The following is a 13,911-nucleotide window of genomic DNA, read 5'->3' on the forward strand; positions in this document are numbered from 1 at the left end:
CCTCAGTCTGCTCAATTCTGAGCCTCATTTAGCCCAACATATAGTTCTAGTAGCCAAAGCTGTCAGTTGGTAAATAGCGTACTAAAAAAACCCCAAACAAACAGAAGGCATTACAGAACCAAAGCAGTATTTTCTGTGCTCCCCCAAAATAGCTGATATAGTTTATATTCCAGTTGTTTTCTTCTTCCATAATAACTAGTAACTGAAACACTAGGTTAAACTTCATTTAGTTGGACATTCTCAACTGCCTCTAAAGAAGAGGGGAAAAAAACAGGAATTTGAGAGCTCCTCATTTTCTCCTAAGAATTCAGGCCATGAGCAAAATCAAAAGCTCTTACTATTCTCTAACCAATATCTAATGCAGGTATTTCAAGTGGCCATTTCACTTGTATTTCTTTGCTTGATTGAAACATTATTTTGAGCTATGCTGTAATAACATTTAAAGAAGTAAACTTCCCAAAGACCACAAATCACGTTCTAAGCAGTACTGCATAAACCACGCTAAAACTTCCCCGTCCAAAAAAATTTCAGTCTCAAACACAAAAGTGGTTCCATATGCCACAAGTACTGCAAGACATAATAAAAAGTTCACTCTATCATTTGAACTTTATAACAAAAAGTGATATGGAAAGCCCTGTGTCAGCAGTTAGTGATACCTTGATGTTGCACAAACAGCCTGCCAATTACTTCACACCACAACTATTTGAGTATTTGCTGTCCACAGCAGCAAAAGCTGATCTACGTCTAGTCTGTTAAGCCTTCTCCTCTCTTCCCAGGAGTGTGCTTCTAACACCTCTATGCCAGCATTAGCTCCTACAAGGCTATAGGATGAGCTGTTTCAGGAAGCTGTTTGGGAAGCTGATGGAAGACAGAAAATATTGTAGGTAATCTGACAATCGAGAGTTATTTCAACACAGACAAACAGAGCTGGTTAAAACTTCAGATACTATTACCAGAAGAGTATCTGAACAAGAGTTAAGCATGTCAAAGCCTTTAGAAATGCAGAAATTGAATACAGATTATTCTCTAGATCTAATTCCTTGACTAAAGGCCAATTAATCTTTTTAAAAGCCCTTTATATGATACAGCTTGCCATTTCCCTTACTGTAGACTTGAGCTATAATGAAGTATAGTTGCAAAGTAGTGGATAGGGATGTCAGTAATACAAGAGCAGAACAAAAGTATCTTACTACTCACATTATTATATACACATATTAAAAAGGTCATTTATTTCAAGTACAGATAATATTTTCTACCTGGAATAACTTCACTCAAACTATCACAGCATATCATTGTTTGATTGAGTTAAACAACTTCTACTCGTTTATTTCTATAACAAGTATGCCCCCTTTCCTACTCTCTCAGAAAACTATACAGTAACTTTTTATTATTAATGAAAATGAGTAGGTAGGATACAAAGTTTAAGTTTCTTCCTCAACTCCAAATTCAAAACGGCTATTTGCTATGCAAAAGACTCTAGATCTGGAAGTGTCTCATGTAAAGACATGTTTTCCTGTTTTCAAAAAAAATTCTCCCCTCAGATTTTCTGATCTGTTACCTGAAAATAGTTAGTATCGTTTTGAAAGAAAGCAACTCAAGATAGTAATACAAATAAGTTATATATGAACCTAACCCTGATCAGTACTATTAATTTCTACCTTTCCTCCCCCAGATTTTGCTGTAATTTCTTCATTACTGATCACTGTGGATTAGACAGCTAATGTGGATGCTTTAGCATCCAAAAACTGTATTGTCTCTAATATTTTTGAAGGATTACAGGGTTTGGGGGTTTTTGGTGATTTTTTTATTTGTTTAGTTTTCTTATAAGAGGGTATCAGAAATGTTAAGATGTATGGTAGTAGAGGGTTTCAGCAGTTATGAACTGCTGAAGGAGGCACGGGAAGAACAAAAAGAAAAAGATAAAACCAAATGCAAAACAAACAGAAAAACTCAAACACTGCTCAGTATGAAGCCACAATATAAAGACCAGCTTAAAAGTGTGTGCAGTTTCTGCAAAGAAGCAGGTTATATTTTCCACATCTTCAGACATCCTAGATATTATAAACAAAAGTATAAGCTCAGCAGAAAACTTGTGAAAGAATAAAGAGGATCTTCAGTAGCTGGCAAGTATTCTAGTCTCAGCAGTAGCTGCCTTTCAGGAGCTATCACACAGAAAGGAGAGCAAACTGGATCCATGAAGCTTTATCATAAAGACATAGATCTTTTTTTGGCAGCTTTGGATATGAAATACCTGTCACTTGAGAAGGGGTAAGCATCAGCAGCATAAAGTTTAACAGAAAGACTGTTACAAGAGTCTTACATTAATTGCTCTCATTATCGTACTGGAACATGGGACCAGAATCAAACCACCCTTGAGACCCCTGAAACCAACACCACACTTCTTTTCACATCTATTCACAGATCTTACTGCTTGCTATTAAAGTAGTTTTAAACAGACCTACATTTTTTACACATATACCCACAGAAGTGCTTTATCTAATTATTTGTTTTACTGTAGCAAAAAAGTGAGCCATGGAGCCACAGAATCCATGAGTCTTAACACAGAACTTGGACCATACCTGGTCCGAAACCTGACCTGAAAGATAAGCCCAAATTTACAGTCCTTTTAATCTGCAAACCTGAAATGAATTAGCAAAATCAAAACTGGTTAACTGTTCTTAAAATCTAATCTCCAAAAGAACAAAAAAAATTCTCTATTTTTAAGAAAATATTGAAGCTGTTTAATAAAAATTCAGTAAACTTAATTAAAAACCTCACATATTTTAACATAAAAAACCTTCCCAAAATACTCAGTTCTAATCTAGTCTATAGATGGCCTATAAAAGTTTTAAATGCAATACCAAGAATTATATAAAACGGCTAGGAACACAGCCTTTTTTTTTTTTTTTTTTTTCTTTTGGAAGTAGGCAAATTAATCATGGCCTTCAAACTTGGAAAGCCTGTTAAATCACCCATCAAGGCACAACACCACAACACTCTATAGCTCTCAGCTTCAATCCATTTTCTTAGCAATTCATCTTAATGCTTAATCTATGGAGATCACACATTAATGATACAACCACTAACTGGAATGTAGAATCTGCCAGTCCACTAATTTTTTTTCAAATACAGCTTTTCCTAAAAACGTAAGAAATTAAAATAAAAATAATTGGAATACAGATTATTCTAAACCAGAAACAAATCCTACCCACTGGACAAGATGAACAGATGAAATACACAGATACCAGAAAGATAGCATTGCTTTACTCTATTAATACTAACTTTTTATTTGTAGATAGACTTGCTTTATTTCAAGGTTTGAAATATGCACATACACAGAACAGAAACAAAAGCAGAAAATCCACTCGCATATTGTAAAAATCAAGTAACAGTTGAGATGGCTTAGCAAGACTGTCAAGGAGCAATCAACAAATAAAGGCTTTACTTAGAAGCGTTAAAGGCTGAATCCTCAAAGATCTGAGAAATCAGAGCCCAGTAGAAAAAACCTCAGAGGACAACCTGTCTGTATTCCTTGCTATTTTTAAACCTTCCACATGTCAAGATTTCAGAAAATTTTACTTTTATCCCATAATATTGATCTATGGTGTGGTAGTGTGTTTTGCATAGGGAGGGAAAGAACGGCATCTTGAGAGCAAGTACACAGTTTTTTAACCAAATCAGCAAGGCCATACATCTCACTTTTGGAAGTTAATTCTGTCTAACACAGTTGAGCTTAAGCAACATTTTCAGAAGGAGTAGACAGTAGTATGCAATATTTAGATAAGGCACAGAACTACCCACAGAGCAGGCTAACCTTAGAAAGCACACAAGCCGAGTTAATCATCCTAAAAGAGCAGGACTGCATGTTTTTTCAATCTTTAATTTTGTAGGACACCTGGAAAGGACTTTCGCTTGCAAACTACAGCACCGACTATCATTAAGCAACTACATAAGCCACTTCATTCAAAGGAAAGGTTTCTACGCAAAATGCCCTTGCTGTTTGGGGCGGGAGAAGGTGGGGAAAGAACAAAAAACCCAACAGAGTCAAAGGCAGGCAAACAGTTCCTTTCCAGTGCTCTGAAAGGAACTTTAAGTTCTCAGGAAAGTAACTGTAACAATAATGGATACACAGGAGGAATGGTATTCTCTTCTCTCTTGCTCCAAAGGTGCTGGAAATTATCAACTTACCCTGCAGGACAAGTCAACATCCTTGTATGACCTGCATATGCTAACTTCAGCATCTTCAAGTGCATGCTGTTCATCAGTACCTCCACCACTACATGAAGAGGTATACAGCAACATTCAAAACGTACCATTGGAAGGAAAAAGACTAGGAGATTAACTCACTCCAACCCTCAGTTACGCTTCTCAGCATATTCACCTGTCAGATTTTGTTTTGCTTAAAAAGAATTGTACTTTAAAGTAAAGCAATTCCTCTGTACAGATGAAAAGGGAGGCTTTGCTGCCAATTTAACAACACTATGGTAGGACAGGATCTTCAGGCAATTAGATGTTCCAGTAAAATAACTTTTTTATTTCTTCCCTCCTTGGTTGACAGATCAGGACTATTCTGAAAAATGGTCCTAGGACATGTATTCAGACATTGTACTATTTCAACTTTGGAAACAGAAGGACAAGAAAAAGTTATTTTACCAGTCTAAGGAATATCCGTATTGAATTACTTCCAGATTCGGTTATGCAAAATGGAATAATAAATATTTGGCAAGGAAACTACCTATTCAATATTTGTGTTTAGAAATGGTTGCTAAGACAATCTTGTAAATTTTTATTCTGAAAAAAAGTCTTCTTCTTTCCACACAATTATTAATCTTTTCTACTGTGGTTATCTTGATCAGGAAACAAATTAATGTGTAAACGTTCAAGAAGTTAACTGTCTCATATTAGGAGATTTCATCACCACTTAGATGCTTCCTGAATGTTTACAAAGACTCTTAGGAACTGTATAGCCCTTGCATTTTCTTTCCCTGTCATTCCATAATTTCTGCCAGAAGAAACCATAGACAAACCATTCCCTGGATGACTGTCACAGTACATCAAAACACCTGAAGAAGTTTTTCTCTTTCACAAGGATCTTAGGAAAAGATTCACTCTTCAGCAACTTGTGGGAATCATCTTCACAGTCTCTCTCTTACTGAGCTTGCCAAGAATATCCAGAAAAGGACTCATTTGTTAAGAAAACAGACCAGATTTTTTGGAATCTCTCACATAGAAAACAAAGAAAATATGGATTTGTTATGATGTTTCTTCTTGAAATATAGAACCTTGGTTAATTTAGAGAAAGAGATAAGAAGAAATAGTAGGGTTTTTTTTTAAAAGAAAATATCACAAAGGAAGATGACTATCTATAATAGAAATAGTTAAAACAATTATCTTAATTTTCATTTCCAGATGGTGGGAAAAGGGGGAGCAGAAAGGACTCCTTTGCTTTCTCCTGCATTGTTTAGAAGACACTATACAAGCCATAAGAAGAAAACCTCAGCTATGGTACTCAAAAAAAAAAAAAGCAAGCAGATGAGTCACTGAAGTCACAGCCAAACAAAGGAGGGTTCCTCTCTTTGTCAAACAAAGCAGTGCTAGCAACGATCTAATCAATTTTCTTTTTGTGGAACAGATACTGAAATCTGAACTGGAAAGATGGAAAAAACTGCCATAGTATGACTGATGTAGAAAATACACAATGGCAAACCTAGTATGGTATCATTTCTTTTCTTGCAGTAAAACTTTTCAGACTCTCATAAAACGTTTGTTCCACTTGTATGATTACTATGGATCTTACAGTCTCAGCTACTAACCTCAATTTTCATTAAAAATATTATTACTGGCTGGTTTACTCTGAAATGAAGCTTGAAAAGATCATTCATGTTATATAAAATCTTAAAAAAATCTAAACCAAAACAAACAAACAAAAAACCCAAACAGCCCCAAAGCAAAACCCCACAAACAAGCTTCAAGTCTGGTTTCCCCCTCCAACAATGCCACTTGATTTTGTGCCCTGATTTTTGACTAATGACACAACACTGCAAACCAAGCAATAATCTCCGTTTCACTGTAAACCTTTAATATAGATTGTTTTCATTTCAGTTATATTCAACTCAAAGTAGTTATTAACAAAGATTTTTTTTAAAAATGAATACCTCAGTCTGACCTTCATGGGCACTGGATTCATGAGTGACACGAATAGCCTAAAATTAAAACATATTTCAATCAGACTTTAAATGAGAGACTTCAGTGTTTTAAGAATCACTGTATGCTCTTCGTTTTATCAAATACCATAGATGTAACTATTTTTGTTCAGTGTTTGTAATAAGTAAATAAAAAATAAACAAATAATCTCCACTTCCAAAGATCTCGGAAGACCAATATTTCTGTTTCATCACAGTCAATTCAAATCAAATACCTAACAGTTTGTAATGGCATTTTTACACACAGAAAACACTACAGGCAAGTGTTTTTGTTATGTATCACTTCTCGAGCAGACAAAATACTTTAGATCAGACATCTTGTGTCCAACATTTCTACAGAAAATGTCATCTAACTTCTAATGTTTCTGTTTGTTACTACTTCCCTCAGCCACGTGTTAACACCCTTATTCCTGAGGGCTTCACAGTAAATTTAAATTGAACTCAGACTTGGAAATCATCAAGGTTTTAATTTTGAGGGGGGACTGTCATTACCATCAGGAGCAACACCACCATTCTCCCCTTCCACCACTGGCCAGATGTTTCTGCTGCATCCTGTCAGACAGCGCTAACGATCTGGCTAACCACACTATCAGCTAGCTCATCTAATTGGTTGGGGTGGTGGGGAAAGGAGATTATATTTCAGCCAAATCAGCTCTTTGTGTGCGCCAAACAGCTAGAGCCAAAGAGAGATGACTAGAAGGCACAAATGAAAGGAGGCAGAAGGACCATCATTTCAGCAATAGCCCCAGAACAGTTTAAGTTGACCATTAAATTGGATCCTGAACCCACCAAAAAGGTTACGCACACATTTCTCATCCTCTTCAAAGTAATTTTAAACTAAGACAGTGAATTAATATGGATGAAGAACATTGACAAGATCCATTCTGCTGAGTGAGCTATGGGCAGGCAGAAATACTTTAAACTACCAACTACCAAAGCAAGGTTTTCTTTGTAGCAACTGTCTGATCACAAGCTCACATATAAAATCGAATTATTTAAGTGCTTCTCTGGATCAAGTCCTAAGGACAGTACCTACTCATGCAAGTAATTCTCATATCATTTTAAATAAAAGTAAAAACCACATCATACTAACTTCGTAAGTTTCTAGATATTTGGCCCTCTCTTCAGGAGTCATAGATAATGAATCTTCTAGGAACTTTTTCAGTGAAGAATTAGTTTCTTAAAAAAATAAAAAAGACATAATTAGAGTCATGCTTTAACTCCAACTTCATCTAAAGCTTATATAGTGCTTATATCCAATGAAAGGTTTAAAGATATTATTACATCATATCTTTAAGACACTGAAGGCTGATTGCAGGAGGAATTGCCACCTGCTGAAGTTTGCAACATTTCATGTGCTTTAGTTCATGGATTGCTATGAAGTAGTGTTTTTATAATTATAGGTAGAAAAGCTCTTTGAATAGAGATCGTCCTTTATGAATGGTTATATTTAGAGAAAATAGTACAAAACATATCCTTCCCTCCATGCCTCCCCACACTTAAGGAAAGAAGGAAAAAGCCAGCAAAAACCCACCCTAACAAAAAAACTTACCAAAGTTCATTTTATCTCTGTTGTTTGCAATAGCATGAATTAGACCAATTGTTCCACAAGCATTGTTAATGGTCTGCTTCATGAAATACACGGATGACTTGACATCTTGTCCCTTTGCTTTTATTCTCTCTTCTTCTTCTGTTCTGAAGGTTTCATACTAGAAGGAAAGTTACAGACATTCACAAATAGTACAGATAGATACTGGCTACATTATCCTAGCAAAAATGAATTTTTAAAAAAGCAGCAGCTAACTAATAAAAAACAAAACTCAACTTGTAATTTGAAATGCTTAACATATGTGGTCTGACAAGTATATGTAAACTTACTCAAGTGAAGAGCTCTATATTGTTTCTTAAACCAATGCCTTGTCACTAGCCAAAAACCAGTCACACTTGAAACATAATTTTGAAATTTGTGTTCTCTAACATAATTTCAAAATTTTCAAAATATTTCCTTGATCTGAGCATCTGTCATCGTTTCTCTTAAATCCAACAAAAAGCTTTTAAGGACAGAAGTCTCAAAACACTATCAAGCAAACCATAATACTTCAGGTGTTTAATCAGCATGAAGCATTCTTACAAGTTTCATTTTCATATTTCATTTTTTCCAGGAATATAAAGTAAGATTTATATAGTGCTGACAGCTTCAAAACAGGCCCTTCAAAGGCCATATTCATTAAGTTAATGTTTATTTTCTATAATAAAAGAAATAATTTAGTTTAAACAATCTAAAGGACTTGTTTTGTAAAAATCATAATTGACTAAAATCTGTTATACTGTGCAACAGTATGTTGGTTTTGTGGGGGTTTTTTTGTGGGTTGTGGTTTATTGCTTCTTTGGAGGGGTCGGGTTTTTTGGTTTTTTGTTTGGTTGGGGTTTTTTAAAATTATTTTAAGATTTTCATCTCAAACGGAAAAAGAACAAGAGAAAACTGCAAGTATTCCACCCAACACTCTTCCTTCTTCCTCCCTTGCCTCTTTTACTAGGTACTTTTGCAGATAAAAAAAATATTGAAGTAGATGGGCTTTTTATACAAGTATGACAAAAGTAAAGTTTGAATGCAGAATGTTTTCAACCCTTCCTGAAAACCCATGAGAAATTTCTCAGACTCTATGTACCATCAGTGACAAACAAACAAGAAATTTTTCCAGCATCACGATTCCACGCTTGCAGCTCGTCTGAATGCTCTGAATGGTCTAAGTAACATCAAGAGCATGTAGAAAGCATTTTAATTTGACACCACTTATCTACATGTTAACAAAAATTGATTTAATTGAGAAAAAAAATTAATAGAGCATAATAGGACAAAAGTTCAGATTAGAGAAGGTAAACAACATAGCTGCCATTCACTCCCTGCCAATCAAAATAAACTCCATGGCAAAAATAAATATATAAATGTTGAGAATACTGAAAATATGATTTTGAGCAAGGGTTAGACCAGATCACCTCAAGAGGTCTCTCCTAACCCGAGCTATCCCATGATGTGTATTCACTGAACAATGCCCAAAATGCTCAATGCTCACACTGTTCACTCTGCCTAGAGCGAAGAGCCTACAATGCAGGCTAAGCAAGTAATTGACCTTTAAACTGAACAATAACCCTAAGATTATGTGTATGCTAACAAGAGTATCTTGCCCTAAAAGCAAGTTCAAGCACATAGATATATAGGAAATATGAAAGAAAGGAACTTCTGGACAGAACAAAAATATGATAGAAAAGTGTTTACAAAGGCAGCAAAATTAATTAAGAGGCACACTTTCATAAACGTAGACACAAGCAAGAAAATAAATAAATAATAAATTAAATAAAGGTAGAATATAACAGGCCATTTGAAAAGGAGACCAAGGAGAGGAAAAGTACTCCAGAAATACGAAATAATGCTCAAGAACCTTGTGGATTCCACACTGAACAACAAAAGCTTCAGAACACTGGGACTTCCCATGAAAGATTCAGCCTTCACACACTCAGGCTAAACAGTTGATAGCAACACTTGTGTCCCTGATGTTTCTGAAGGATTATCATGCTGGAGAAAATCTCAAATATTTGGCTGGTGGTCAAATTTGATTGATCGATGCAACAGAGCACATGCTGTTTCTCTGGTTCCATTTGTCATATGCTTCTTCAGGATGAAATCAGATACACCTTCTGGAACAAGAAGGTTGTTCTTTCCCATGGGATGATGCTCCTGTAGCATGATCCAAGAAAGGAAGTTTGCACAGGCAGGGAGGCAAAAGAAAAGTGACAGTCACAGAAGGAGTGCTCAGACCTGTAGCTCAAGCAGCCAGACAGAAACCACAGCATACAAACAACGTCTCAAAGGTGACAGAAAGGAAATTTCCTCAAGACAGGTGAGGACAGTTAAGGGTTTGCTTAAATTCAAAACTATCGAGGTGGCACAAATCAAGCCTGATTAAAAGACTGCCTACATAGCTGTTTTGGAGAAACTGGGAATGCAAAAGTTTACAGGACCTAATGAGTAAGAGGACTGACCAAGTCACTCTCCTCTCTATTTAAACACGTTTTGTTACAGAAGTTAAGCTTTAACAGCTAACTGCTTTCTCCTTAAGAAACCATATGTTCTTTTTGAGAGGCATTAAAAGGAAGAAGTCTGGGCACATTCACTTCAAACTTTTTAGCTGACCTCATGACAGTCACGTAAGATTTTTATAAATTGAAAGATCAATATGAATCATGCATTTCAACCTACATAACACTTGAAGGAGATCTATAAGATAGATGTCTTCTCTATGTAAAAGCATATGACGACACAAAATATGCAGACTTGAAGATTTAACCAAACCAAGTATTTCACAGTCTAACATAGAGGAAGAAGTGGGGGGATTCTCTTTGATCTTTGAGATATGCCCCATCTGTCCAACAAGCAAAAGCCATATTGGTACTGATGACTGAACTGAAAGTGGATTGAAGTTTGGTATGAAAACTCAAAAAGTAGTTGCATTTGACATAGTCCAACCTACCTCTTACTTTCCTTATGCTAATGTAGCTTTCTGCTAAAAGTAGCAGAACCAAGCCATTTCACAGTGCATACTTACAAAAAAAAAAAAAAAACAACCCACCTTAAATTGTCTGTAATAGAAAAATGTTAAGTGCATTTCTCTGTGCTTCCACATTGGCTTTTCCCACTCCAATTTGAAAAGAAATTGGAAATACACATGTAAGGTTATCAAAAGAAGGTTCTGAAGGAAACATTTTGTTGCTGTTTTTAATTAAGAAGTCTCTTGAATAAGGTTTGAGACTCATCTTGATTCTATTATGACACCAAAGTACAAGATCCAAACTGTTCGTTCCCATTTCATTTACAACAAAAGTGATTAGCTGATTATTAAACAAACATTTACCTTTTCTGTTATTGGAAAGAGAAGTAGCACTGCACAGACAGGTCTTGGCACCATGCTAAGCAGTTCTGGTTCCATACCATAAACATCTACAAATTGCCAGTCAGGATGTATACCTAACTGTTTGAGAAACTGGAAAAGAAAAAAAGAGAATAATATTAAATGAGTACACTCATACACCTATCTTTTTAGCAGCATAACAGAGTACTTATGTGAAACACATTGCAATAACCTGTACTTTCCAAAATTTAAGGAGAACAAATGAGATTCAAGTTTTAACAAATAAGGCTGAATAAATCATAGGGCTAACAAAGACACACAAAATCCCCATTTTTTTTTATTTAAATAGATTTATGAAATGAATGTCAAAACAATCCCAGCACTATTGTCTAAAGCATTACAGCATTTCAGCCATTTTGCAAGTGTTTTATCACAAAATAGAAAAGTACTGAATATTCACTTAACTAGAAATTATGGGTCAGAGCACACATGAATAAACTTATGATATTGATGCCATGAGTACTTCAGAATACCTGACACCAGTGCTCATACTGGAGCTACTGGGTTTCAGCAACTCAAAAAACTGTCATCTTCGATGGCCTTTTGAGAAAAGAGACACAAGATACGTATTTTAGTAGGCGTATCTTTCTCATTTACATGAGAAAACCTTTCAAACTATGATGGAGTAATATATTTTGAAGTAGACAAAGATTAAGTGTCAGACAATAATCATGAATCTTCAAGTAATTCTCAGTTGCTTCTTTAGATCTTCTGAACAGCATCTAAGCCAAAGGCTTTCTTATCATCTTTCCTATACTACAGCTTATGACACAATACAAAAAGTGATTTTGGATCTTTTACCTCACATTCAGCCACTTAAGAAGGAAAGAGAGTCTGTAGTACCTACCAAGCTTTGACAACCTTAGCCTACAATTGGGTGCTCACTTTTTAATCAGATATTCTTCTACTCAGGTGAGTTATGTGCCACAACAATAGCTGGAGAATTAGTAACTATATATGATATAAACCAATTTGAACTATTTGTGTTATCAGACTCTAGAAGACCCTAACTGAATTCAGAAACTATCGTTACTATACACACACACAGACCATAATTGTAAGAAAAATCTAATTGTACACAGTGGCATACACAAATCCTGTTTTGAAACACTACTTCTACTGATAAAATAAATACATTTTGGAGAAAAAAGTTAAAGATGTGGGAATCCTGTGTATTTTCCAAAAAGTTAACATTTCACAGCTGCTGGAAAAAACATGTTCTATAGTAAAATCTTATCTAGTCACCTGGGGCTCTCAGGTTTAAAATAAGGAAAGTCTGCTGATAAACAGCTGCAAATTTTAATGCCTAAAAAAACATGCAGCAATTAATACTCCTCTACCCTCTCTAATGGAAAAACAATGAACTCCTAACACGTTTCTTCAGCTAACTCTCAACAAAACGCAACTCTGCAGTTCCCAATGCTGTTCCCAAAAGTGATACTGTAGAAGACTAAACTAATTTGCCCATTATCTTTCTTAGAGGGGAAAGATTACTTTAAAAGCTTCATCATACTTCCTGCCCAACGCTATTTGAGGAAATCTATTTATCGATACATTTGCAGTAAAGATACTGAAGAATCACGTAAGATGATAAGACTGAAAGGCATAATGACTCTCTCTTCTTTCCATAATCCACCTAGCAAGCAGGTTTACACATATGCACAAGAATTCAGTAACAGTTACAGCATGTTTGAGTAGATTCATACCTACATAGATGTAACTGTAAGAAATACACAAAATGAGTATTTTATTAAAACAGAACATGAGAACATATAATGAAATACAACTGTCTTTGTCTAACAGGAGATCCCTTCAAATACCAGTTTCAACTTTTATTGGGCAAGAGGCAAGGTGGTTGTCTTTCAGGAGACATAACCAAGAGGCTGACTCTCAATATTTAGAGATACAAAGGACACAATTTCTGCAAAGGCTGAATGTATGGACAACAAGTATTTATAAAGAGTAAGGAAGATTTTTACCACTAACACTTAGGAATATCTTCTACAAGGGGGCAAAACAATAGAGAATACACATACCCCTAAGTTTATGAAGAGAATGAAGCTGCAGTTTTGCAGCCAGTGTTTTGAGGGGGAAAAACCAAAACAACCCCACACTTCACCATTTTAAATGCATTATTCTCTTTACATTTTATGCTGCAAGACATGACATCAAAACCAAGGGCAAGTAAATGTGATTTAAGTTTGAAAAAAGTTTAAAGAGTATCTTGGAAAAATGAAAATGGCTTTCTGTGTATCTACAGTACAGTTCACAGAGCTAGTTCAGTATTTGAGTCTGGCTGCATTGCAAAATACGGAGATTTTCTTTTCGTAAGGCCATGTAAACACTTCCCCGTTTTTCTCTTTTTCTTACACTACCTACTAATAATGAAAAAGATGGATTGACCATAAATTCAAAGAGGAAAAGGGGCATGAGAGGGAAAATAAAGGGTCTTTATCAAGCTCTCAATGAAATTTTGTTCCCTTATGTAGAGGTTTGTGGGACTGGGCACAAGTCATAATTAAAGCTTTGAAGAACCTACCCTTTTTGACTAGTTTAAAAAACAAGGTAGTTGTGAAGTACAATAAGAAAATTCACTCAAAAGATTGCTCATGTAAATAGACCAAGCTCTTTTGGTTCTGTACCACCTTTAAGTCTTGCCAAGATTGGGAAGAAGGCCAAATTACTCTTTTAATGAAAATGGGGAAAAGGGAAAGTGTTGAGTCTTTACTACCTGATGAAAC

The 13,911-nt window shown here is 35.4% G+C and overlaps 1 protein-coding gene across 1 annotated transcript in view; it reads right to left on the minus strand.

Annotated features, from left to right (window-relative positions):
- The window catches only part of UCHL3 (ubiquitin C-terminal hydrolase L3), a 44,658-nt gene that overhangs the window by 21,121 nt on the left and 9,626 nt on the right, over positions 1 to 13,911 (minus strand). The window contains exons 3-6 of the mRNA XM_074815518.1: positions 11,114 to 11,242; positions 7,756 to 7,912; positions 7,297 to 7,382; positions 6,156 to 6,203 (exon numbers count right to left, since the gene is read on the minus strand). Of these exons, the coding sequence (XP_074671619.1) occupies positions 6,156 to 6,203; positions 7,297 to 7,382; positions 7,756 to 7,912; positions 11,114 to 11,242 (420 nt within the window). The remainder of the gene's footprint in view (positions 1 to 6,155; positions 6,204 to 7,296; positions 7,383 to 7,755; positions 7,913 to 11,113; positions 11,243 to 13,911) is intronic.

This window comes from Strix aluco, chromosome 2 (assembly GCF_031877795.1).
Source record: "Strix aluco isolate bStrAlu1 chromosome 2, bStrAlu1.hap1, whole genome shotgun sequence".
NCBI lineage: Eukaryota > Metazoa > Chordata > Aves > Strigiformes > Strigidae > Strix > Strix aluco.